The sequence below is a fragment of the Esox lucius genome, chromosome 10 (genome assembly GCF_011004845.1).
Source record: "Esox lucius isolate fEsoLuc1 chromosome 10, fEsoLuc1.pri, whole genome shotgun sequence".
In the NCBI taxonomy this organism is placed as follows: domain Eukaryota; kingdom Metazoa; phylum Chordata; class Actinopteri; order Esociformes; family Esocidae; genus Esox; species Esox lucius.
Window position 1 is genome coordinate 14302226 of NC_047578.1, and position 25975 is coordinate 14328200.

At 45.3% G+C, this 25975-nt stretch overlaps 2 protein-coding genes across 11 annotated transcripts in view; one reads left to right on the forward strand and one right to left on the reverse strand.

Annotated features, from left to right (window-relative positions):
• The window catches only part of ptprua (protein tyrosine phosphatase receptor type Ua), a 169718-nt gene that overhangs the window by 18872 nt on the left and 124871 nt on the right, over nt 1-25975 (forward strand). The window lies entirely within an intron of this gene.
• Nucleotides 6113-8988, reverse strand: LOC105012529 (intelectin). Its single transcript, XM_013135584.3, has one exon. It carries the CDS (start codon nt 8958-8960, stop codon nt 7965-7967), a length of 996 nt encoding a protein of 331 aa, XP_012991038.1. The 5' UTR covers nt 8961-8988; the 3' UTR covers nt 6113-7964.

Genomic DNA, 25975 nt, shown 5'->3' on the forward strand with positions numbered 1-25975 from the left:
GCTGTCATCTCTGACGATACACCTCCCATAACGCCGGTGTGAATTGAAAACAGGCCCGGTTGTATATGAGGGCATGTCTTCTCTGCTGTGTGTTTGAAGAGGCAGCATCCTTCTAATTCCTGTCCACTGTAGCGGTCTTCTTTCCCTAGTGGGTGTTAATTATCTCCTTCATCATCAAAGTCACAAGACCACCATGCTGTCGATACATTTCCCTCTTAGATGGGTTGTGGTGCGTGTCAGTAGTTCTCATCCACAGAGAGTTCTAGATGTGTTTGTCTGTATGGATTTCTGTCTTTCTGTGCGTGTTAATGCTGGTATGTTTTTTTGTGTGTGTGTGTGTGTGTGTGTGTGTGAGCCTGTTGGCTGTTGAATAACACACCATTCAAAAGAGGATATGTAGCATGGCCTCTTTCCCACACAAGGCTCTTGGCAGCTGTGTAGTGTGCTGTGTGTGTAGCGTGCTGTGTGTGTATGCGCGTGTCTGCTTGGCCATGTGTGACCAGACCCTTCAGGATCAGCAGCTCATTAGTGCTGTGTTTGTCCTCATCGATCCAGACCATTGCTGCTACAGCCACACAGCTTTCTGAGTCCCCCTGGAACACTGCTGCTACTAGTGGCCACTCTAACTGCTCTACTCCTGGGGTGCTGAGTCTCTCTGGACACGGTTTTAATCCTGGGTTGCTGAGTCTCTCTGGATACTGTTTTAGTCCTGGGGTGCTGAGTCTCTCTGGACACTGTTTTAGTCCTGGGGTGCTGAGTCTCTCTGGACACTGTTTTAGTCCTGGGGTGCTGAGTCTCCCTGGGCACTGTTTTAGGCCTGGGGTGCTGAGTCTCTCTGGATACTGTTTTAGTCCTGGGTTGCTGAGTCTCTCTGGATACTGTTTTAGATCTAAGGTGCTGAGTCTCTCTGGACACTGTTTTAGTCCTGGGGTGCTGAGTCTCTCTGGACACTGTTTTAGTCCTGGGGTGCTGAGTCTCTCTGGACACTGTTTTAGTCCTGGGGTGCTGAGTCTCTCTGGATACTGTTTTAGTCCTGGGTTGCTGAGTCTCTCTGGACTTGGCTGTTGCTAGGGTCTCTGTGGGTCAGGGTAAGTGTGGGGAAAAGGAGGGAATGAGGGAAGGATGGAGGGAATGAGAAAAATATGGAGGTATAGAGGAGGAGAAGGAAAGAAGGATGAAGGGGCGGGGCGAGGATTATTTGGCTCCGTTGAAAAAAATGGTTCCAGCGAGCCCCAGGACCGAACCCCCCCCCCAACCCCCAACCACCTCCACCACCTCCCTCAGCTTTGCTGACCTGTCACTGTGGTTAATGGCAAACACAGACGCTGCCGCTGGATGGAACAGCTGACGTGACAGAGCCACCGTCAGAGGAGTTGTCAGACAGGCTGTGTCAGACCCTCATCTGATCCCCACCCACACTGACACCCTGACAGGGGAAACAAGGCAAACAAACACTCACTAATGCCTCCTGTCTCTGCCTGTCTCCGTCTCTACCTGTCTCTACCTGCGCTCCTCCGTTCTGCCTGTCCCTGTCCTGCTGTCCTGGTGCCGAGCCGTCCGAGAGGGGAAAAGCGCCCCCAACGACAACAAGCGACAACTCTGCCTGTCACTCACGCCTGGATCACTGCGAAGTCGCCATCCTGAAGAGTCTGCCTTTGTGTCTTTCAACAGTCACAGTTCTCGTTATGGAAATTGGGCCTGTCGTTTTAATGTCCCCGTTATCGTTCTGCCCAGAGGGAGGAAACATTAGAACAGAATGTCTCATTAAAGGGAGGAGACATTAGAACCAAACCATCTTGTTCTAGTGTTCTGTAGCATCCCCCCGTCCAAACCACCCATCCGCCCACCCACCCACTCACTCACTCACACAAACACGCGCGCACACACAAACAAACACACATAGACAGACAGACCTTCCAGGCTTGGCACCCCGTTTTTATTTACATGGTTTGCGGAGAGGGAGATTATGAACATTTCCACAGGCGCGGATTGTACCACACGCATGACTGGCATTCATGTTTTTAGCAGCTAAACATGCCACTGTGTGAGTTTTTGTGTTTGTGCACGGCGTGTGTGTGCGTGTGCGTGTTTGTGTGTGTGAGAGAGAGTGTCTCGCGTTCACTCCATTCTCAATCAGGCCTGGATGATCTAGGATTACTGGTGCTGCCTCCTTTTATCCTCTCACAGGGGTTTCTGTGTTTGTCTGGGAGACAGGAAGACAATGCTGTCTATGGCATAATAGGGCTCCCACGCTCCGCCCCCTCTATGGTTTTGTCAAATGAACCTGCCATACATCCCATATACATTAAATGGTAGTTATTGTTATTCCAAATGTTGAATGGGTACAAAACTGTGTATGGTGAATCATTCATTCAAACGATTTGAAATCTCTTTGTTTGATGTATGGAGAAGAAAAAGCTGTTACATGTATGTGAAAACCATATTTAACCTACTTTTCAGTATTTTCTAAATTGTATTTTACTGGCCTGAACTACATTCCATTTTGTACCAAGAATTCCTTTAGTACATCAGTAATTTTCTGTGTGGAGCTTTTGTCTTGCCACCCATCGAAGAACTGTGTTCAATAGCCGTCTCTTGTTCCTCTCTCAATCTCCTCTTCATCTATCTCTGTACAATTACAACTATTAAAAAAAAGGCTTTCAAGAAAATACATAAGGAAAGTGTCCTTAAAAAATGGTAATGGGAATAATTGCCAGAATGCATTATTACATTTTTTCCCATTTATATTTTGGTCAATCAATGTCCCGTGAGACACATTTAGTGCTAGTAAAGACTATTGGCTGTATGTTAATCAGAGTGTGGATGAAACCTAGGCTGTTTCAGGATCCAAAGTGTGTTCCAGATTCCCGTCTCTAACATTACTTTTCATACACTGGTTTGTAAATGATTTATTTTGTATTTCAGATTTTTATCGTCGAAACCAAACAAAACCCAAACTGCAAATCATTTCAGTTTATGGGGAGGGGATTTTGTTGATTGCATTCAGCTATATTTTGAAAGAATTTGTATCTCATGCAAGGAGTCACAAGATTGAAAATACAGTCCAGATATATAATCTGACTGCAATATACAGTATGGTGTCCAAGACAAAGCGTGTAACTTTGCTGTGGCTATTTACCATGTGGTTGAACTGAGATGGATTATGTGTTGTAGGTCCTGAATGTCCAGTAAATATACTTGATCATATCTTCAGAATGCTGCAGCATTTGGAATGGCTGAGAACTTTAATGTTTTTGGAAGTCTGGTGTTGACGAATGACTAGTACATTAAAATGTATAACAGTGCATTGACATTGCTCCTGCCTTTAAGCAGTTTTTTCCTTTTTCATTCTGAAAAGGTATTGTCTCAGCAGTTACGATGGAAACTGTGTATGCCTTGAAAACTAATGTTCAACTTTGAACATAAAGAGTAAAAAAGTCAAATGTTCTCATTATTCAGAGAATACAGTAATTAAACCACACAAATCTTTATGAATTTAAATGTAGCAAATTGTTTCTTTTTTTACAAGTAATTGTCTTTCCTCTGTGTGTCGCGTGCAATGGAGCTGTGAAAATAGGGGGATTACCAGGGCTTCTAATTCTCATCCCAAATCCACTTTAGCCAGCTAGAGAGGCTGGGGTTTATAGCTGGTGAGTCTGGAGTTTATGGCTGGTGAGTCTGGGGTTTATGGCTGGTGAGTCTGGGGTTTATGGCTGGTGAGTCTGGGGTTTATGGCTGGTGAGTCTGGGGTTTATGGCTGGTGAGTATGGGGTTTATGGCTGGTGAGTCTGGGGTATATGGCTGGTGAGTCTGGGGTTTATGGCTGGTGAGCCTGTGGTTTATGGCTGGTGAGCCTGGGGTTTATGGCTGGTGAGCCTGTGGTTTATGGCTGGTGAGCCTGTGGTTTATGGCTGGTGAGCCTGAGTCTGAGAGTAGGGAATAAGAGAGTATAAGGAATACTTCCTGCTAGCCATGTAGAATAGATCATTCATATAATCCAGGTGAGAGAAGGGTCACTGAATAATTCATGCTATGTCATGTCCCTCTACACAATAACCACTGACCTCGGACCCCGATCCCACCATTCCGTGTTCCGTCTATTTCTAGGACACGCTCCCCGATAGCGATGACCTTCATGTCTGTGCTCCTCGACTCCACCACTATGCTGATGTCAGGGCTGTCACCGGCGTTGCTGTGAAAAAGGCTTTAAATACTATTTGTTGAATTGATTTTTGCAGAGGGCCTGTATCCATCGACTGACTCAGTAAAATGGCGTTCTCGCCGTGACCGCGAAGACACCGGTGCCGCCACGGTCAGATGTGGTTATCAGAGCTGACACCTGCGACCGCCGGCCGTCGACGTGCAGCCTGGCGGGAGAGGACAGACTCACGGACCGCTGTGTCAAACTGTCACACTGTAAATCAGAGCCTGAAGGATGAATCATCTCCTCGTGACTGTCCGCTTCTCCTCCCACCTCCTTGCCCCTGGGAGTACTGGCCAGATGGAGCGTTTAGCGACTTGCTAATTAGCCCCGAGGCTGTGACACTCCCTCACTGTCTCAGGGCCGGGAAAGGTGTTTATTTTTTTCCTGCGTCCACAGGTGTCACTCTCAGTTAGCCTCAGATTGGAGAAAGGTGCATCATCTCAAAATCAAATTGTCTTTGTCACGGACAAAGTAAACAGCTTGAAGAACAAGTGCAGTAAAATGCTTGTGTGCTGCATTCCCAACCCGGATGTACATTTTAGCACTATCAGTTAACAGAAGTGTCTGTGTCTTATGTACAGTTTCTATCCATGATCCACCTAAAGAAAGTGAGGGTTTTATATGGGTGTGTGTGTGTGTGTGTGTGTGTGTGTGTGCGTGCGTGCGCGTGCGCGTGAGTGCGTTCCCTCTGTGAGTAATGCGCTAGCCGGCAGGTTGGCCCTGTGATGCACACAGAGCTTCTCTCTTTGATCGTCCAGGAACACACACACACACGCATGGATGCAGACATAAGTGGATTAGAAAACACATGCTGAGCCTATACTGTCTGTTTTATAAAACCAGCACGCACCATCCAGATACACACACACACACACACACACACACTGCTATGTCACCACTAGAGTTGCAAAATTCTGCCTGCTTATACTCTCCTGCCTTGGTGAAATCTCCAACCAGGATTTCTGTAAAACCAGGGAATTAGTTGAAAGTTCCCCTGAATGTTGCATGTGTGTGTCTATAAATGGCTGTGTGTGTTCTGGTGTGTGTGTGTGTGTGTGTGTGTGTGTGGACAGCCGTGTGTGTGTGTGGACAGCCGTGTGTGTGTGTGGACGGCCGTGTGTGTGTGTGGACGGCCGTGTGTGTGTGTGTGTGTGTGTGTGTGTGGACGGCCGTGTGTGTGTGTGTGTGTGGACGGCCGTGTGTGTGGACGGCCGTGTGTGGACGGCCGTGTGTGGACGGCCGTGTGTGGATGGCCGTGTGTGGACGGCCGTGTATGTGTGTGTGGATAGCCGTGTGTGTGTGTGTGTGTGTGTGTGTGTGTGTGGGTGGACAGCCTGTATGTGTGTGTGTGGACTGCTGTGTGTGTGTGTGTGTGGACTGCTGTGTGTGTGGACAGCTGCGTGTGTGTGTGTGTGTGTGTGTGTGTGTGTGTGTGTGTGTGTGTGTGTGTGTGTGGACGGCTGCGTGTGTGTGCATGTGTGTGGTGTGTGTGTGTGCGTGTGTGTGTGTGTGTGTGTGTGTGTGGACAGCTTTGTGTGACTGTGATCCTAACACGAGGTGAAGTGTGTTAGCCAGAACACCCTAGTTATGTGTTTTTTCCTCTGAGGGTGGCGGAGCATCGCCTGCTCTCAACCTCCAGGAAGGCCTCAACCAAGGAAACAGACAGCCCCAGAAATAACAACGCTTCATGTCCATGACCATTCTCAGTAAGGCCGTGCTGGGCAGGGCTGCCGGCTTTTCTTCTCCACATCATTATGTCGCCTGCTCCCTCTCAGCCATGTGTTTGTGTCTTTCTCTGTGTGTGGGTGCGTCTGTGTGTTTTTGTCCCAGAGGAATGCCATTAGTCCAATACAATCATGTCCAGTGTCTTTATGCAAGTGACAAGCATGTTTTAATTTGAGAGCCAGCAGCATATGGGCCAGCATTATAAACATTACATTTGCATGCAACATCACAACTTTTATGTCTTACAGAATGGACAAATAAAAAGAAAAAAACGGTTATTTGGCAGTCCACAGAGGGGGACCCTTTGAATAACTTTTTCTCTTTAAGTTAGAGCACTTTGGGTTCCAGGTAGAAACCTTATGGTTTGAGATAAAACACCTTTGGGGGTAAAGGGGCTCTAACTGAAAACAAAAAAGGATTTATATGTCTATGGGGCCAGCTGAAGAACCCTTTTAGGACCCTTTTAGAACCCTTTTGTATACTTTAGAAAGCAAGAACAACTGTTAATATCTTGATTAAAAAATGCACAATAACATCCTTGCTGTCATCTGGAATGTAATCTCTACCCATAGTGCATTTAGTAACAACAGACTTTTTATAGCGGGGGAAAAAAAACAAGACACCAGTGTTAAAAAAGAACTAAAAATACAGCGAAAACAAGAAATCATGTTTACGAATGTTCTTAAATTACAGATCATAGACGACAAAACGACACGACCAAAACACAATGACCAAATAAACAATGGGGACAAAGGACAGGGACGGAGCAGAGTAACCCATTATCCTGTCACCCTGTCTAATCCCCGCCCTCAATGACACTGATATAGGAGAAGTACGTCGGATGTGAGGAGAGGCAGGTCGTCATGAACCCATTCCGATAGGTGCCTGATGGTGTCGTCTGCTTCTTTTATACACATGGATTCTTATTTCGTCGGTATCTGGAGAAGTTGTTTCTAGGAAGGTCATTGTTTTCCGTCTGTTAAGACTACGCGGCAAATGTCCCTTCAAGATATAGCCCGACTCCCTTATGGCGCTTTAACTCTGTGATCAAAGGAATGATCTTCAATGGAAGGGGGCCGAGGAGGGGGGGTCCTTGCTGTTGGGAGCAGGAATGACAGTGTTCTGAGGTCAAAGTGTACATTAATGTGCTTCTAAATGAGGTTTGTGTTGTTCTTAATGGGATTATGACTATAAAGTCAGGTTGGATAGAGGACAAGATTACTGGATGAATAGAATGCCATTCATCCTCACGCCCGTTTAAAAGCCAGGTGAAGGATGAAGTCCTGGCCCTTGCCTTCTCTTTATCCTATTCAGAATATTTGACTGTTCTTTCTCACACCACCCACAACTCCACATACACTGTGTCTATAATATTATGTATTGATTTAATGTGTTTCATTTCAGACATTTTGAAGACACTCTTGTTAAGAGCATCTTTGAGATTCAATTAGGGTTAAGTTCCTGGCTCAGATTGTTTAACCAGTTCTGTTCTGGGATTTGAACCAATGATCTTTGATATATAATGGAAATAAAATACATTAGGCTCATTTCATGCTCACACATTTTAAGAGTACTTTTATTTTCACATTTTTGAAAGAGGAAAACAAAAACCATTCCATACATTTTTATACATCCTTAAACATAATTTGTTTAGAAAATAAAGAAGATTCTTTCATTCTCAAATGAGTCTGGGGTAAGGCCCAAATTTCAGAAGTATTGCAATGTTAATGAGTTATTTCTCATGTTAACATTTAAAAACCTTATGAAAGAGTATCAAAACAACCATTCTATGGATTGCGTTTTATGAGTAATCAATTCTCACTCACAATTTCAGCTATAAGAATTAAATTATTTTACAAGACATTAGACTTTATATCTGATGGCATGGAATGGCTTTATACTGTACATTTTTAGTCAAGGAGTTATTTGAAAATCATTTTTTTTTTTTTTAAATAAGCATGAGCATAATAGCAATTTTTTTCATTAATGTGAACTGACAAAATAGTTTTACCCCAAAAAAGGTATACAGAGTGAATTAGCGGTAAAAGAGTAGCACCGATGATTCAAGCATCTCTTTTGATGCGCTCCAGCCTCTGTTGGTTCCATAACCATCCCAGGCGAAAGATGTAAAGTCGCCACACTGGTGAGGATTCCCCTCAGGGAAATACCCCCCACCACCAATACAGTATGCATCAACCTGTCCGCCTTTGGGTTTGACCCCGGAGCAGATGGCCGTTGCTGCCCGCTCGTGGTTTATGGCTCTGAAACTGATGTAGCCTCCCTCGGTCTCCCCTCTAGTGTTGGGCCCGTAGAACATTTTGGTGGACTCTTTGTCCCCGAGGTCGTAGACGATGGGAATGGAGGGTCCGTTGTCAGACAAGTACGCCCCGACGTTGTACTTAACCGGGTAGCGGTGGAAGAGCTGGTACAGGTTTCCCCCGAAAAGCTTGAGGAAGCGTCTTTCTGTGTGGTATCGCATGATGGAGGCCAGGTTCCAGATGGTCATGGGGGTTTTGTTGGGAACGTGCCAAACGGACATGTCCTCGGCTTCGATGTCGTAGTAGCCGGGGTTTTTGTAGTCATCCACCGTGGCTGCCTCTGCCGTTCCGAAGGTCTTCACGTTCATCCAGTTGCCTTCCCCTTCGGGCCTGTTGGCGCTGTTGCCCTCCTGGCTCGTCCAGCGGTCACCCACCGTGCACTTCCCGTAGATGTTGTTCTCGTGCACGCTGGCCACCAGCGTCCAGCCACCGCCGGCAGTGGTCATGTCACAGAAGGTCTGGTACACCACCCCGTTGGCCGTGGTCAGGTAGTACAGCCCATCCTCAGACTGAACGTATTTCTCCTTGACTTCTTTGCAGCTTCGGCCAATGAAATTGGCCCTATTTCTCAGGGCAACCAGACGGTTCCAGCTTACCCTCGGAGCCTTGTCCTCACCAAATGGAATTCCGGATGTAAGCTGTTTTGTGTTAGCGCTTGACGCAAGTTGCACCATTAGTAAAGCGATCAGCAGCAGAAAAGCCTGGTTTGTCATGTCTGGTGTGGGGAGGTTTCGGAGAATATTTGTTGAACGTACGTTTCTTTGAGGTGCTTATATGCAAAGATCTTGGAAATGCTCCAATGTCAATGTTTGGAAAAGCATAAAGATATCAGTATTAATCTGACACACCTGACAGATGTTTATCTTCAGTAACTGTGAGGGGTACTTCAGGAAAGTTCAGGTCAACCCTGTCATCTCTGGCATATCAAAATAGGTTTTATATAAACATTTGAGTTGTAGGTTTGTGTATATATATACAGCCAGTTGTTATTTTTTGCTGAAAGAGCAGTGGGTTGGATTCGAATGCTGCTGCACTGGCTTTGACGGCTGGACATGCCTATCCCATGGCAACAAAACTGCCAGTGGAAAACAACAGCCTCGTATAGAACTCATGTAATGAGATAATGGTGCTCTTCTGTTCTCCATCTTTTGGGTTCAATGGATCAAGATCAAGACATTTTACAGCTCTACTAAAAACATTTGCCCCACCTCTCAACGAACCACACTCTCAACACCCACCGTTTCAGGGTTTTTCATTGTTATCTCGACATTGCACCAGCCAGATGGCTCTGCTTAGATATTGGTCCATTATACATCCTTGATAAATTATATTATCCGTAATAAAATGTCAGTGATTACCTAAGGTGATAGTTTCGGTGAACCTGATGAGAACAGCCCATATTAACCCTGGATATAATCTTATATTCTTATTACATGAATAAGTACATGAATAAGTCACTTGTGATCATAGAATTTCTAAATCCAATTATCTTTTTTCTTTATTTTCTGCAAATAAATGTGTAACTAGACCTTATAGTTTACCCTTTGTTCATTTTTTAAGATGGGGAAACATTGAACATTTTAAACAATCAAGAATTGTAAGCAGGATGTTAAAATGCTTGTTTTGGGTATAAATTAGTGAATGGAACACAGTGGTTAGAACATGAAATTGTTGCCATCATGAAGCAAAGTAGTGGCAGCATATCCGAATAGACTCATGGTTGTAATCACTGCCAAAGGTGACACTACCAAATATTGACGACCTGGGGTGAATGGTAATGCGACCAATACTTTTTTCATGAATTTAGAAAACTTTGTACAGTTCTTTTTTAACTTTGGCGTGATGGACTTTTTTGTATTGAACTGTTGCAAAATCCCTAATTAAGTACATTTCATGCTGTAACACAACAGAATGTGGGAAGGTCTTTTGAGAGCCACAGTATCTTCTAAAAACACTTGCGCCACCTTTCAACGGTCCATTCTGTCAACACCCACAGTTTAATGGTATTTGATTGTCCCCACTTGACACCAACCAGATGACTGTTCTTAGATAAACCAACATTTGTCCTTCCTTGTTTGTACATCCTTGTAATATAATGTTCAACCAACCTAGATCACTGATGTGGTCCTTTGGGTAAAGCTGAAAAGGGCGGCCCATATTAAGCCAGGACATACAGGAGGTCATTAACCCATACGAGTCTATCTTGCAGGTGTGATTGTATGGGCGTGTCACTATGTGTCGGCTGATTCCATTGTTAGTGCTAGCGGCACTTTTACCTAGGATTTTAACGGTAAATGCATTACAGTAACAAATAAATCCCTTAAAAACTACCAGAGCTATAAAATGTACGGTGAGGTTAAGCTCAGTACGCTGTAGGAAAATAGACAAACAATAAAATAAATATGAATACTTTTTCACCCCCATCTTTTGGAAACAAAATTGACAGATCAGTAAATAATTAAACACAATGGATGTTTTTTCCAGATTTCAAGGAAAATGTTACATTTTGTATTAATGTGTTAACCGTGTGTTTGCCTTACACGAAGATGCAACTAAATACTTTTTAAACTACAATTGTGAAATGGGGGGTTGGTATTTTTGCATCCGCTGGTGTATCCAAGAATATATAATATTTTTTTCATCTGCAAATAGATGTGAAACTAGACTCAACATTTTCCCTAATTCATTTTTCTGGATGGGGGAAAATGTAAACGTATACCTACAAACTCAGGAGTTTATAATGCTGTTCTCCATGTTTTGGGTATGATGGAGTGAAGCTGAAGGAATAAGTTCTACCTCTTTTAAAACTCCCTCTTGCCCCTCCGTCTCCCAAAATACATGTAGAACAGAGTTTTAGACCGGTGCAGCTCCGAGTAGAGCTCAATAAACTAACTCTACTTCTGAATGTTAAATCAATAATTCTCCACCCTCCAACCCTCCACGCAGGCAGGCACAGCAAACCCCAAAGGACATCCATAAATTGACACACACGCACCTACTCGGGCATGGACGCACGCACACACACACACACACACACACACACACACACACACACACACACACACACAGGCCTCAGAGTAGTGTATAGGACAGGTATAGGTCACATTGGCGAGTGCTGACTTAGATTAATATCGAGGGCTTGTGACTTTCGCTCTGTTTCTCGGCGAGGGGGAAACGGAGGCTGGGGGGGGGTTTGTCTCTCTCTCTCTCTCTCTCTCTCTCTCTCTCTGTCTCTCTTTCTCTCAATTTGCCCTCAGATAACCTATCCGGTTCCTTGTTTACGTCGCAGACAGTTACCAGTGAATATCTCAGGGGCCGCTGGGATTTGAGGAAAAAGAAGGACTAGTCAGTGATGTCCTAATGGCCCGAGCTGTGTGATATGAAATATACACACACACACACGCGCCGCTTCCATCAGCTAGATCAGGACACTCTGCAATCCATCCAGCAGATAGAGGCTATCAACAGACTACATGGGGCCAATCAACTCTGTGTGCGTGTGCGTGCGCGCGTCCGCGTGCCTGCATGTGTATGGGCGCGGGTAAGTGCGTGTGTGCGCGACTCCTGCAGCCAATCAACTGTCATATTAGTCTACTAGTTCGCTGATGGAAGAGCTACTGAAGTGTGGTCCTGCATTTTAATTCGCAGAAGACGGGTAGACTGCAGGCTGAGAGACGAGAGGAAACCGCCGCTGAAATGCGGATGGCCTTCGTTGTGATGCTTCAGCCGGCAGGGTAGGACCGTAGAGCGTCTCTGGCGCCCGTCTCCTGTAGACAGACATCACCGTAACCGTTCGGTGGACGCAAAGAGGGGTTGACGCGTCTTTGGGATACACGCCCCCCTGTAACTGTGGGTGTCGATGCGCAGGAGTCGGCGGGCAGGTGGGAGAGTGAGATGTTTTCCGAATGGAGTTAATCAAAAAAACCCTGTTGACTTTCCCAAACCAGCCTGTCTCTCCAGGGTAGGGGAGCTCCCTCGTCTTCTTCTCATAATACATTATGTTGAGTGTACCAAGAGGTGTGAGTGAGTCGAAGTGTGTGATTGCCTGCGTGTGTGTGTGTGTGTGTGTGTGTGTGTGACTAGGTGTGCGTGTGATTACTTGCATAAAAAACACCCTGTATTTCATCACTCCTCTGATGTACTCCTCCTTTCCCTTTGTCTTCCCTTCTTTCCTGTAATTTCTCTTTCATTTCTGTTGTGATGAGACTCTGTTTGACACGGGCCCTGGGGGGACGTCTAGACGCCCATGATTTACGGTTAATGGCGGTCGTGTGTGTGTGTGTGTGTATTTGTGTGTGTGTGTGTGTGTATGTGTGTGTGTGTGTGTCAGGAAGGGGAACGGGGCGGGGGCTAATTTTCACCCTGTCGGGGGGCTCTTGCGGGTTCTGAGCGGAGGAAGGGGGTAAATGACAACAATAAGAACCGTTTGAGGAAGCAGAGAGGGGGGCTGAACGGTCTGAAACTGGCCCATCCATTCCCCTTGTAGTCCCTGAAGGAGATCTGCTGCAGTGTCTTGTCTCTCTCTCTCTCTATTTCTGTCTGTCTCTCTGCATACACCTGACGTCTTCCCTCCCTCTCATTCCCATCACCTTCCTCTCCCTACCTCTGTCCTCTCCCTTCTCATCCATACCCCTGTCCTCTCTTTCGCGTGGCAGATGGTTCAAATAACGAGAACAAAACACAGAATGGAAGTGCATTTAATTTCCTTACAATTACCATTCATAGCCGTTTTGAATTCATCCGAATGGGCTGTTGAGATTGACGTGTGGCGAGGCATCTTCACCGCTAGGGGCAGTGTAGAGTAACTCCCGGGAGGAGGCTGGAAAAGGTAAGAATCGGAATGTAAATGAAAGCATGGAGTGTGAGGGCAGGATTCAGTGTCTCGGCTTCGCCTGACACTGATTAGCTCACCCCTTCTACTCCATCTACTCCTTTTCTTCCTCTCATCTAGACCGTCCATTCACTTGAACCCACTTGACAGTGTTCCTGTGATCCTCACAGTCGACAGCACTTCACAAGCTCTTTCTCTCTACCTCTCTCACCCATTCTTTCCCTGTCTCCCGCTCTCAGTCCCTGGTACTCTCTCTGGCGCTCTTGCTCTCTCTCTGACGGTAAAACAGTGTGCTTCGGTGTTGGTTGCATTCAGATGTGTGGTAAATGATATTACACCACTGTCTTTCCACGCCTTATCCTCTCCTCCATCACTCCTTTTTCTCTCTTTGAAACTGGTGCTTTCCATATTACTTACTTCAGAATAGTGTTTGCTATCAGGTGCAGAAGTGGTAAATTGATGTTAAATTCACTGTGACCAGAGCTTTTCTCATTGACTTACTGTAGCTATCTGCTCCCTTGTAGACGGGGGAAACACACGTGCATGCACGCACACACACACACACACACACACACACACAGTCTGCCTGAAGATCCAACTGTCTGTGTCAACTCTCCATGCTTGATTATGAACTCTTTCCACTCTCCTCCCTCTTCGCTCCACTCCGCTGCCTGATTGATACGCTGGTATGGCCAATCACGTCCTTGACGGCACAGATGAGTTAACTGAGCAGTGTGGGCAAGGAGGACATATCTAGGTAGCCAATGTTCTTATTAAAAATCATCTTTATGTTAATCATCCATGTTTGGGTGTGTGCGTGAGTGAGTGAGTGTGTGTGCGTGCGCGTGTGTGTGTGTGTGTGTGTGCTGGAATCACAACACCACCAGCTCTGCTTGCATCATTTCTCTCAGAATCTAAAGTATCTTCCCAACATTCCATTTAAGCGAAGCCTACGGCGAAGAGAACCCACCACATGATTGCTTTCGGAAAACAATCTGAAGCAGAAGAAAAGATCCATTTGATATAAAAATAAACTATTTATCCTGTGTATGTAAAGAGAATAGAGAGTGAAGCCTGGAGCTCATGTTTGCGTCCGCTCTGAACACTGAGGTTTATGTTATTAGTTATTTAGAGGGGAAATGGAAGCCTAAAGAAGTTTCCGATTCACGCCCTTCAGCCCAGATAAAATGGCTTGTCTGAAACGTGTGCAGCGTGTCGAACGTCTCGTGGAGAACGTGCACAGCTGGGAGGTGTGCTGTATTAATCTAATCAACCATAAGCCAATGTTTGGCCTCCACTTTTAAACACATAGTCCCTCCCTGTGTCTGGCTGTAAAATATAACATCCATTGCTTTTGAATGGAGCCAACAACACAGCCACTGCTGTTAGTCATGTTTGTTTGTGTGTGTGTGTTTGGCTGATTAGGTCCCAGAAGATTAGTAGCTAATGTTCTTTTCATTACACTCCAAGATTATCAAAAGCTATACATTCCTCCAAGGATGTTTGTTTCTCGCCAGGCTTTCACTCCCCCTGCCTCCCCCTGCCTCCCCATTGGTTAGCTTGTCTGGTCCAAAATTCCAATTATCACTTAGAGAGATGAGAGAGTGCTGGAGAAAGAGAAGACTGGAGAGAGGGACTATGAGGGCAGTAATAGTGGAATGGAGTCACAGAGATAAACTCAGAGGGCGGTTATAGTGGAACGGAGTCACAGGAAGAGACTAATAGGGCAGTGATAGGGGAATGGAGTCACAGAGATAAACTAGGAGGGCGGTTATAGTGGAACGGAGTCACAGGAAGAGACTAATAGGGCAGTGATAGGGCAATGGAGTCACAGAGATAAACTAGGAGGGCGGTTATAGTGGAACGGAGTCACAGGAAGAGACTAATAGGGCAGTGATAGGGGAATGGAATCACAGAGATAAACTCGGAGGGCGGTTATAGTGGAACGGAGTCACAGGAAGAGACTAATAGGGCAGTGATAGGGGAATGGAGTCACAGAGATAAACTCGGAGGGCGGTTATAGTGGAACGGAGTCACAGGAAGAGACTAATAGGGCAGTGATAGGGGAATGGAGTCACATAGATAAACTAGGAGGGCAGTAATAGTGGAACGGAGTCACAGGAAGAGACTAATAGGGCAGTGATAAGGGAATGGAGTCACAGGGAGGATGGCAATAATATGTTCTTAGAGTAAAAGAGAGACGATACATAATTTGACTTGGTCCTTTGGTTAAAAGGGCCCTTGTGTCTGGAAAGAGGCACAGAGGACGGGAGTTACTGGAGTGAAAACTAAGATCAAGAGATGATTGACAACCCTCTGTGCTTCTCTCGCACCATGCACTTCCCTCCATCCTCTTCCTCTCTGGATCAGTGAGCTTCACATGCACACTCTCTCCCACTCTCTCATTCCTTTCTCTCCCTCTCTCTCATTCCCCCCTCTCTCCCTCTCTCTCTCTCTCTCATTCCCCTCTCTCCCTCTCTCCCTCTCTCTCATTCCCATGTCTCCCCCTAGCTCCGTGGATCAGTGGACTTGGTTCTCTCTCTGTCGGCTCGATACAGAGAGCCTGTTGGTCATTATCATACATGAGCGCTCCGCTGGGTTTTGAGTGGCTGAGTTTGACAGGGTGTCTATGTGTGTGTTTGTGTGTGTGTGTGTGTGTGTGTGATGACCAGGTTGAGTCTAACGCTGAGAGCTAAAAGGAGGTACCTGCACAGCTCTAGACAATCTACCTTGGCTTTGCCCATCTGTCCAGTGGCTTCTGGTCCTCTCTGTTCTATGGTCAGAGGCTATCTGACTGGGTGAAGATGCTAATTACCAGGTACAGTGGGGAGAACAAGTATTTGATACACTGCCAATTTTGCAGGTTTTCCTACTTACAAAGCATGTAGAGGTCTGTAATTTTTATCATAGGTACACTTCAACTGTGAGAGACGGAATCTAAAACAAACATCCAGAAAATCCCATTGTATGGTTTTTAAATAATTAATTTGGATTTTATTGCATGACACAAGTATTTGATCACCTACCAACCAGTAAGAATTCCGGCTCTCACAGACCTGTTAGTTTTTCATTAAGAAGCCCTCCTGTTCTCAACTCATTACATGTATTAACTGCACCTGCTTGAAAACAGATTCCAACCTCTCCAAAATTGCCAAGACCAGAGAGCTGTGTAAGGACATCAGGGATAACATTTTAGACCTGCACAAGGCTGGGATGGGACAGACAATAGGCAAGCAGCTTGGTGAGAAGGCACAGTTATTGGAAAATTGAAGAAGTTCAAGATGACGGTCAATCTCCCTCGTTCTGGGGCTCCATGCAAGATCTCACCTTGTGGGGCATCAATGATCATGAGGAAGGTGAGGGATCAGCCCAGAACTACACGGCAGGACCTGTTCAATGACACAGTCTCAAAGAAAACCATTAGTAACACACTACGCCGTCATGGATTAAAATCCTGTAGCTCACGCAAGGTCCCCCTGCTCAAGTCCAGGCCCGTCTGAAGTTTGCCAATGACTATCTGGATGATCCAGAGGAGGAATGGGAGAAGGTCATGTGGTCGGAGGAGACAAAAATAGAGCTTTTTGGTCTAAACTCCACTCGCCGTGTTTGGAGGAAGAAGAAGGATGAGTACAACCTCAAGAACACCATCCCAACATGGAGGTGGAAACATCATTATTTGGGGATGCTTTTCTGCAAAGGGGACAGGAAAATTGCACCGTATTGAGGGGAGGATGGATGGGGCCATGTATCGCGAGATCTTGGCCAACAATCCCTCAGTAAGAGCATTGAAGATGGGTTGTGGCTGGATCTTCCAGCATGACAACGACCCGAAACACACAGCCAGGGCAACTAAGGAGTGGCTCCGTAAGAAGCATCTCAAGGTCCTGGAGTGGCCTAGCCAGTCTCCAGACCTGAACCCAATAGAAAATCTTTGGAGGGAGCTGAAAGTCCGTATTGCCCAGCAACAGCCCCGAAACCTGAAGGATCTGTAGAAGGTCTGTATGGAGTGGGCCAAAATCCCTGCTGCAGTGTGTGCAAACCTGGTCAAGAACTACAGGAAACGTATGATCTCTGTAATTGCAAACAAAGATTTCTGTACCAAATATTAAGTTCTGCTTTTCTGATGTATCAAATACTTATTTAATGCAAGAAAATGCAAATAAATTACTTAAAAAATCATACAATGTGATTTTCTGGATTTTTGTTTTAGATTCCGTCCCTCACAGTTGAAGATTACCCATGATAAAAATGACAGACTTCTACATGCTTTGTAAGTGGGAAAACCTGCCGTGTATCAAATACTTGTCCTCCCCACTGTATGTGTGCACACCTCCAGCAGTTATGCCGGTCCTGCTAACAGGAGTGTCCGGGTGTCTTCTCGGGGGTGAGAGGGTTGCGCTTCGCTCCCCTGATGCGACATGTCCACCCTCCTGCCGACAGGAAACGTACAGACACACTGCTACCTCCCCGTGCATCCGGTCATCCACCCAGGTCATACCTGACTGACTGAGCGGGAGGAGGCCCGGCTCCGCATGTCCTCCCTGTTCATCCATCCCGTCGTCCTTCATTCACACATTCCTGTTCATTTCTCCTGGAATCTCTTCGGTGTGTGTGTGTGTGTGTTCATGGGTTGATGCCAGGTAATAAATGTTGCTAAGTGTTGAAGGGGTCTAATGCTTCGGCGCCGTGACCCGGCGGATCCGGTGTATGGGCTCTGGGTGGGAGATATTGGCAGCTGTTGCCGGGGGGGTTTAACGGAGATGTAGGCCGGGCAACCTCACGCATGGACACACGGACACGCACGCAGGGCGAACAGAGAGATGGAGACATGCACGCACGCACGCACACACAGACTGTCTCACACACACACACACACTCTCTTACACACGCACTCCCAGCAGTCTGGAATGATAGATGGGGAGCATTAAAATCCTATCTGGACAGTCTGGTGGAGGCTTTTAAGTGTTTTAGTGATATTACCTGGATATTACCCCCTCGTAAAGTTTCATGTCTTGGTTAACGCTATAAAGAGACACGATTGGCTGGTTAAGTTAACACAGGCAGACAGGCTGGACTTATATATTTATGTTTCCACACACACACACACACACACACACACACACACACACACACACACACACACACACACGCATACTGACGGAGAAGTACACGCACCCAAATACACATGCAGACAGGGAACACAGACACACAAACACGCACCCACTTACACTAACCGACACACAGACAGACATGATCTCCCAGTACCCTGGTCCTATGGCCGTCCTGTGGACTGGGTTCTCTACGCTGACACCTCCATTACCATGCATAACAGCGCCTGTCGTCTGTGCTGGAACTCTACCATCTCTCCACGGGTCCATTCTGTTTACCTCATCTCCGTCCCCCAATAGGATCTGGTGCTCTGGGACGCCATGGCCGCCGTTTAATCAATAAGTCTTTAATTCGGTAATCCTTTGCTTACCACCTCTCTAAGCCGACTATCCAGAATCCAGGAATGACTTGTAGCGTGGCTGTACCATGTACCATGAGGGTACTGCACCACGGAGAGCCGGCCCTGGTGCCAGGGAACGGCTGACATTGTGATTATGCGGTGTGAACCATGTAGATGTCAGGAAGTGTGTGTGTGTGTGTGTGTGTGTGTGCGTGTGTGTGTGTGTGTGTGCGTGCGTGCGTGTGCACTCGCACATGTTTAATCACTAAATATTGGGCACCGGTGGAACCCGCAAAGCCCCTAGCCTACCTAATTAGACTGGTTGACCATGCGGTCCTCTGGATGAAAAAACCTCTTCATACTTCGAAACTCCACCTCTGCCCTGTCGGAACGGTTTCCCACGGGGTGGCCCGTCGCCACCGTCCAACAACTGTAGCGGCCATGCTCTACACATTTTTAAGGCGGGGTGGGGGGGGGGGGGTTGTTAGGTTGGTGAAAGGTTGTAATCACATTGGTGTTACAGGTCCCAGCTTGACCCTCTCTGCGCAGCACTCAGATGAAGTTATGTAGATCTTCTGTACTCTTGGTCTGTTGCACAGCAACACCCATCCGGTCCTTCCCGCACAGACGATCAGTATGGAGAATATGCACGCACACTCTATGATTCTGTGCGTCTCTGTTGGGAAGAGCGTTGCTCTAGTTATGCCAAGGTTCAGGGTTCAGTTCCCACAGCGATCATGTCCCTACCTTGTTGCCATGGAGCTGTCACTGCAGCGCAGATATTTTTGTAAATAAAACATGTTCTCTGGCAATCCTGAAGAAGATACCTTAAAGCCAAAATATTGCTGTTTTACACAATGCATCAGCAGGAGCTCATATACATTCAGTGGCCAGTTCAAACTCCTTTTTCCCTTCTTCATTTTGTCCAGTCTTGGTTTATACCTGAGAGTGCCGGTTCGGTCATCTACTACAATATCCATGACAAAGGCAGACGAGTTGTGTGTTCTGATATGGCCTTCTGCTCACCACTGTGCTGTCATTTGCCTGTTTTGTAGTCATTGCCATTCTCCATTGACCTCTCGCATTGAATAATTGCATTTGTTCAAAGGATTGCGGGGACTGGATGTTTATTTTTTGTATTTATTTTTTTGCATGATTCTCGGTGAACCCAAGACGTTGTGTGTTAAAAGCTTGGGAAGCTACAGTGGACCGGCTACGGAATAAAAGGGTGCCCGCCCTTTAGTGGCCCAATCCAATCAAAACATTTGTGACATGACTTGAAGTTTTCTGTCCATTGACACTGGTCATTGGTGCTTCCACCAAGTATTAGCTCAGGGGTTTGGGGGCTTATCCAATTATTATATTTTAAATATATAATTTCCCTTTTTAAGTGTGGAGAATAGTATGTAGATAAGTGGGAAAGAAATGTGTCATTTAAATGCATTACACTCTGAGGCACTGAAATGGAAAAGTTCAAGGGGGTGTAAACTTTCTATAAGCACTGAAATTATTAGGACTATTGACTGAAAGAGTAAGAGTCATAATCTGTGTTTTGTGTAGGCTTACACAACGTAAGAGTTCTGATATCTGTTTAAATGTCTATAGGACAAGGTGGCTTATCAATATCTTCATCAATATTTAGCCAGTACTTTTTTTGTGGAGTGAATTGATGCAAATATAATGTCACCTTTTCGTGTTGAGATATACATGGTTAGGGTAAGCCTAAACAATACATAAACCTTTTTTAAAGTGGTCCTATATTTCCTTGGGATGGGATAAACTAATGGTGAAAAGCAAAAAGAAGCAACGTGACCTTTTGCTGCTAGGTTCTATTGGTGGCGTCGACTATTTCAGTCAATTGCACATTTTGAAGCCTAACTTTGGCTTTTGTACGACTTGACTTTTTGACCTTTAACTTGATGACCTTTAACATTGTTAACATTGGGTTATCAAAGTGCAGCATGTTTTAGATTAGACACATTGTCTCTGTGAAATGTCATGGTTGGCATATTGTGTTTACATTGTCAGAGACAAGCAGAGAACATTTGGGTCTTCCTGAATACTAAGTAGCGCAGGCACTGTAGAACGGATTCTCAATTGAAATTAGTTTGTGGAATGTGTACCTTAATGGATGTATGAATATTATACCCCTACCAGCATGCAATCATAATCAGCATGCTAACGTCTAAGTGTATTTTTTGGGTACTGCACAGACAACAAAAGAGAGGCACAGGTGGAAAATTATTACATTTCTGGACTTGTTTAAATTAATAACAATGCTGAAATGCATGAGGACGATTACAGAACCTCATTTGAGCTTGAAGCACAAGGCATTTCTTTCTCTATATTTTTTTCAAGGACACAATTTACCGCTCCCCATGGGACAATGGAAGGAGGCTTTTTGCTAAACAGAAGTTGGCTACCTGAAATCCCTTATCCTTTCCGAAAGTGCTAGAATTAACCACCACTAAAAGGTACATTAAAGGAACTCATGTCAAGAGTTTGGATAAGCAATTATGTTACCTTAATAAATAAATTGTCTGTACTTTTCTCCAGGGCTGTGAGGGTCATAGAATTATGTATGACGGTTATTGGTCATGCAAATTAATGCGGCCACTGTAAAACCAGTTGAATAGCAAAATCCATTAAATAAAATATGATAAAGAAAACCGACAGACTTGGTATTTATGGCACCGAGTCCGCTTCTGCTTTGGAACAAGTAGTGATTAAACTACTGTGTGTTGTTCCTTGCTAAGACAAGCAAGGAGTTCTGGCAATTGGGCCCCGTCCCAGTAGAAGACGTTTAAGGTTCAATCAGTCAATCAATCAGTCAGTCTGTGAATTAATGAATAAATCAATTAATTAATCCCAATTGGGAGATCTGGTTCCATCGTAAGTATACCCATTAAAAACAGTGACAACAAAACAACATATAAGATGAATTCCCGAAAATGTTTGTAGTCTTAGAAGCATAGCAGTCTCAGAAGCATAGCTGTAAGACTGCCAAACCAGGGCCAACATGGAAAAACATTTACTCAGATTCACTGAAACTCCTATAAAACCCATAGAAGTGTCATTATGGTCTCACTTTCAATAAATAAGATCTCAGAAAGAAAAATTCAAAAAGCTGTCCCTTCTTACAGATGAAACATATGGATGAAACCTCTGTTGGTTGTCCTATAATGTTCCAAGCTACGTGTTTGTACTTAGCAACTAAATGTCCTTCCCCATAAACCATCGTGGAACTAGGTTTCTGAGGCTGCCTGTCCAGTTCTTACGTTTTAGAGAAATGTCCATGTCATTTACCAGATGCTCTTATCCAGAGTGACTTACAGTACTGAGTGCATACATTTTCATTTCGTACCGAAGAATGAACAGAGGGAGAGAGCGAGAGGGAGGAAGGGCGAGAGAGAGAGAGTGAGAGAGCGAGAGAGAGAGCGTCTTAGATGGAGGGAGTGAATGATATGATGGCACCGGATGGAAAGGATGAAGTATTCCACAGGGCGTATGAATCAAAGCCGTCATCTCTCTTCATGCCGTATGAAAGAGGGATGAAGAGGAGAAAGCAGTGAAAGACGAGATAAGAGGGAGGAGATGTGAACTGTAATTAAGCCTGAAGAAAGAATGTGACTTTCACAGGGCCACACTGAGCTCTCAGAGGGGTGCTCTGGCCTATATATCAAATGCATGTAGCCTATTATTTGTATAAAGTGTGTGTGTGTGTGTGTGTGTGTATGAGACGGAGGCAGAGAGCCAACTTAAAGTCCTGATCTCTGATTTCCTGAGTGATGGACTGCTGCGGTGCTGAGGGTACTTGGTCACCTTAGTGTGTTTCCGTCTGCCTGGAGTGCCAGTCATGTCCCTGGTGGGCCAGCCGGCCCGGCGGGTCTCTGCTGCAGTCGGGTCCATGTTGCAGTAATGGAGGTCAGCCTCTTGCAGCCGGCTACAGCCGCAGGGGGAGGGCCAGAGCAGGTGGTTGTGTGTGTGTGTGTGTGTGTGTGTGTGTGTGCGTGTGTGTGTTTGTGTGTGTGCGCGGGCAGATTGCTCTCTGCATCTGGTCGCTTGGTATTCCATGCATCTTTCCACCCTAGTTACATTTTTTTTTTTAAGAAAATACATAAAGAATGGCTTGCAGTGTTTTTTTTTTCTGCCTCCTTCAGTTGTCAGCCGTGTGTGTTTGTCTGTGTGTGTGTGTGTGTGTGTGTGTGTGCGTGTTCCCTGGACCTGTAGCCAGAGGGCACTGGAGAGGACGCATGTGGACGGGGCCAAACTCTGCATAGACCACCGCCTCCAATGAGGAGATCATAGATTTCACAACACAAGAAAATTCCATGGAACAAGAATAGACCGAATATAAACTGGAGTTGTATTGTATGTGTTCTGGTCTGAAATCACATGACTGATTAAGACGAGCTTGGAGCCGCTCGGGTGTGGATTTACGCGTGCGGAAGCGTGTTTGTGTGCCTGTGTGCGCGCATGCGTGTGTTCTGCTTGGAGCATGTTTGAATATTTATTGTCACCCTTTTGATATTGTAGTAGATGCCTCGGGATGTTGCTGTATTATTTAATCACATGACCGCATTTCTCTACATCCATCTGCACCTTCTGGACATCGGCTTTCACCCGTTACCATGTGAAAGTTGATGTTTGTTTGGGTCCTCAGTACATCATTAGATGCCATGGAAACTAGCCACTACTACGTGGGGGATGGCAATAAAACACAGGCTCCGCCTCCAGTGGCTGTGTGTCAAATCCCAGTGCCTAACAGACCTTGAACTACTACAACTCCTTTCGATGTTCTTAGGTATAATATACGTTTTCCCCAAACTACAGACATAAACACTTTATCCGTAGACATTTTTAATACCATAAACTGGTGAATTTGAGAGCTCTTTTTGAGGAATGTTAAGACAGAATTTTGCCACAGTTCAGATATATCTCCCACTCCATCCCAAAGTAATAAGCGAGTGTCGGAAATACTTAAGAATTTGAGAGGAATCCCGCTGAAGCGTCTCTCAAAACCGACTTAGCCCAAAGTCAAAACCGACTTCGCCATTGTCAAAACCGACTTAGCCCAAAGTCAAAACCGACTTAGCCCAAAGTCAAAACCGACTTAGCCCAAAGTCAAAACCGACTTAGCCCAAAGTCAAAACCGACTTAGCTCAAAGTGCGGCGGTTCCTCTGTGGCGAGCTTGAGAACCGTGTGCCTCTGTCACTCACAGTACTAGAATTACATTGATCTCTCTTTTCCACTCTGATTTCATAAACATGAGCCTGCAAATCTCATCTTTTCCTGCATAGAACTGTATGTATTTCCTTATAGAATCAGGAATATTTAAGAAGGGTCCTGGAGGAGGTGCTCCTTGTACATTCAAACCAATAGGTTCCTCTGCCTACCAATTTGAATAGGTTCCTCTGCCTTCCCATTTGAATAGGTTCGTCTGCCTACCAATTTGAATAGGTTCCTTTGCCTACCAATTTGAATAGGTTCCTCTGCCTTCCCATTTGAATAGGTCCCATTGCCTTCCAATTTGAATAGGTTCCTCTGCCTTCCAATTTGCATAGGTTCCTCTGCCTTCCCATTTGAATAGGTTCCTCTGCCTTCCAATTTGAATAGGTTCCTCTGCCTTCCCATTTGAATAGGTTCCTCTGCCTTCCAATTTGAATAGGTTCCTCTGTCTTCCAATTTGTATAGGTTCCTCTGCCTACCAATTTGAATAGGTTCCTGTGCCTTCCCATTTGAATAGGTTCCTCTGCCTTCCAATTTGAATAGGTTCGTCTGCCTTCCCATTTGAATAGGTTCCTCTGCCTTCCAATTTGAATAGGTTCCTCTGCCTTCCAATTTGAATAGGTTCCTCTGTCTTCCAATTTGAATAGGTTCCTCTGCCTTCCCATTTGAATAGGTTCCTCTGCCTACCAATTTGAATAGGTTCCTGTGCCTTCCCATTTGAATAGGTTCCTCTGCTTTCCAATTTGAATAGGTTCCTCTGCCTTCCAATTTGAATGGGTTAATCTGCCTTCTTATCGGTAAGAAATGAAATAATTCCGAATACTACTCCAGGAAGCTGGCTCAAATGTTGCCACACAGCGTCAATACATTTTTCATGACTAGATGTTAATTATGAAAGCCTGATCACAAGGCATAAAATGTTACATTAAGCCAAACCAGATCTTGGTTGTTATTTACTACAGCAAAGCAAAAAAAGACAAAGTAGTAAATTGTCTCTAGGCTGCCAAAATATTGTAGCAACTTACAAATAGGTAGCCTACAGTATACCAAATAAATGGGAGAGAAAGGGGCTTTTGACTTTGCTGGTTACTGAGCATAAAGTGTGTGGTATTAAAAAGATTCTCCCGTCACGTAAAATGACATGAAATGTTTTTTATAAAACACCACAATCCCCCAGGCCCTATGGACAAGAAATAAAATCCCATCTTTGAAAAGCACCTCTGTGCTCTAAGCAATATTGTTAGAATGGGGAGGGTCACTTGTTTTCTGTTTCAAGTGTTCGGAGAGGGTCACTTGTTTTCTGTTTCAAGTTTTAGGAGAGGGTCACTTGTTTTCGGTTTCAAGTGTTTGGAGAGGATTGCTTGTTTTCTGTTTCAAGTGTTCCGCGAGGGTTACTTGAAAATATGTGTGGCTGAAAGGAAGATCCATTTTCGTTTCAGAAAGATCTTTCTTTCTCCAGGTACTTCTCATTATAAATAATATGCTCCCTGAGAAGCTTTGAAGCAAGTGTCTTGGGGATCAGCACTGAAAAAGCCATCATTCCTTGGCTACAAGAAGCACAAATGGCTCCTCTTGAAGTCCATTCGATGTCCCTACTCATGATCCACTTCTTGTTTTTATATCTTCCACACCCATTTCTCTCTGCTGCACACCTGGGAGTGGTTCTGGTCTCCGTGTGTGTTTACTTGTGAGGTGGTGTCTGCGCGCGTGTTGGATGCTAGGTAGGGTACGGAACCTTTTGAGAAGCAGTAATAAAACAATTTCGCACAGGCGCCTCTACCCCGCGGTGCCAATCTGGACGTACTGTGCATGGGAAGTGTGTAGGGCGCCGCGTCAGGGAGAGAGAAATTATAGTCTACATCGTTACCAACAGCCACCCTCCCTGTTATATTATCCCAAGCCCGTGACGGAACCCAGTCCGTGGTGGAAAGTGGGAAATAAAGAGATTGAGATGCCACAGGAGACTGAAAGAGGGTGGAGAGGAGACGGCCGTTAACAGAGGATGACAGAGAGCTATTGACAGAAAACACAGGGAGAGGGAAGGGAGATGAAGCTGGCTTTTCATCACCTAGCCTACGAAGACCAATGCATCCAGCAGTTATCTTTGACAGTTGACGTCCAAATTGCCTTTTACTTTGCATCGACTCGAGAAAGGTCACGTCATACATCGTGAATCGCACCGTTAATATGGAACTCTAATCTATAGCTTTATATCTCT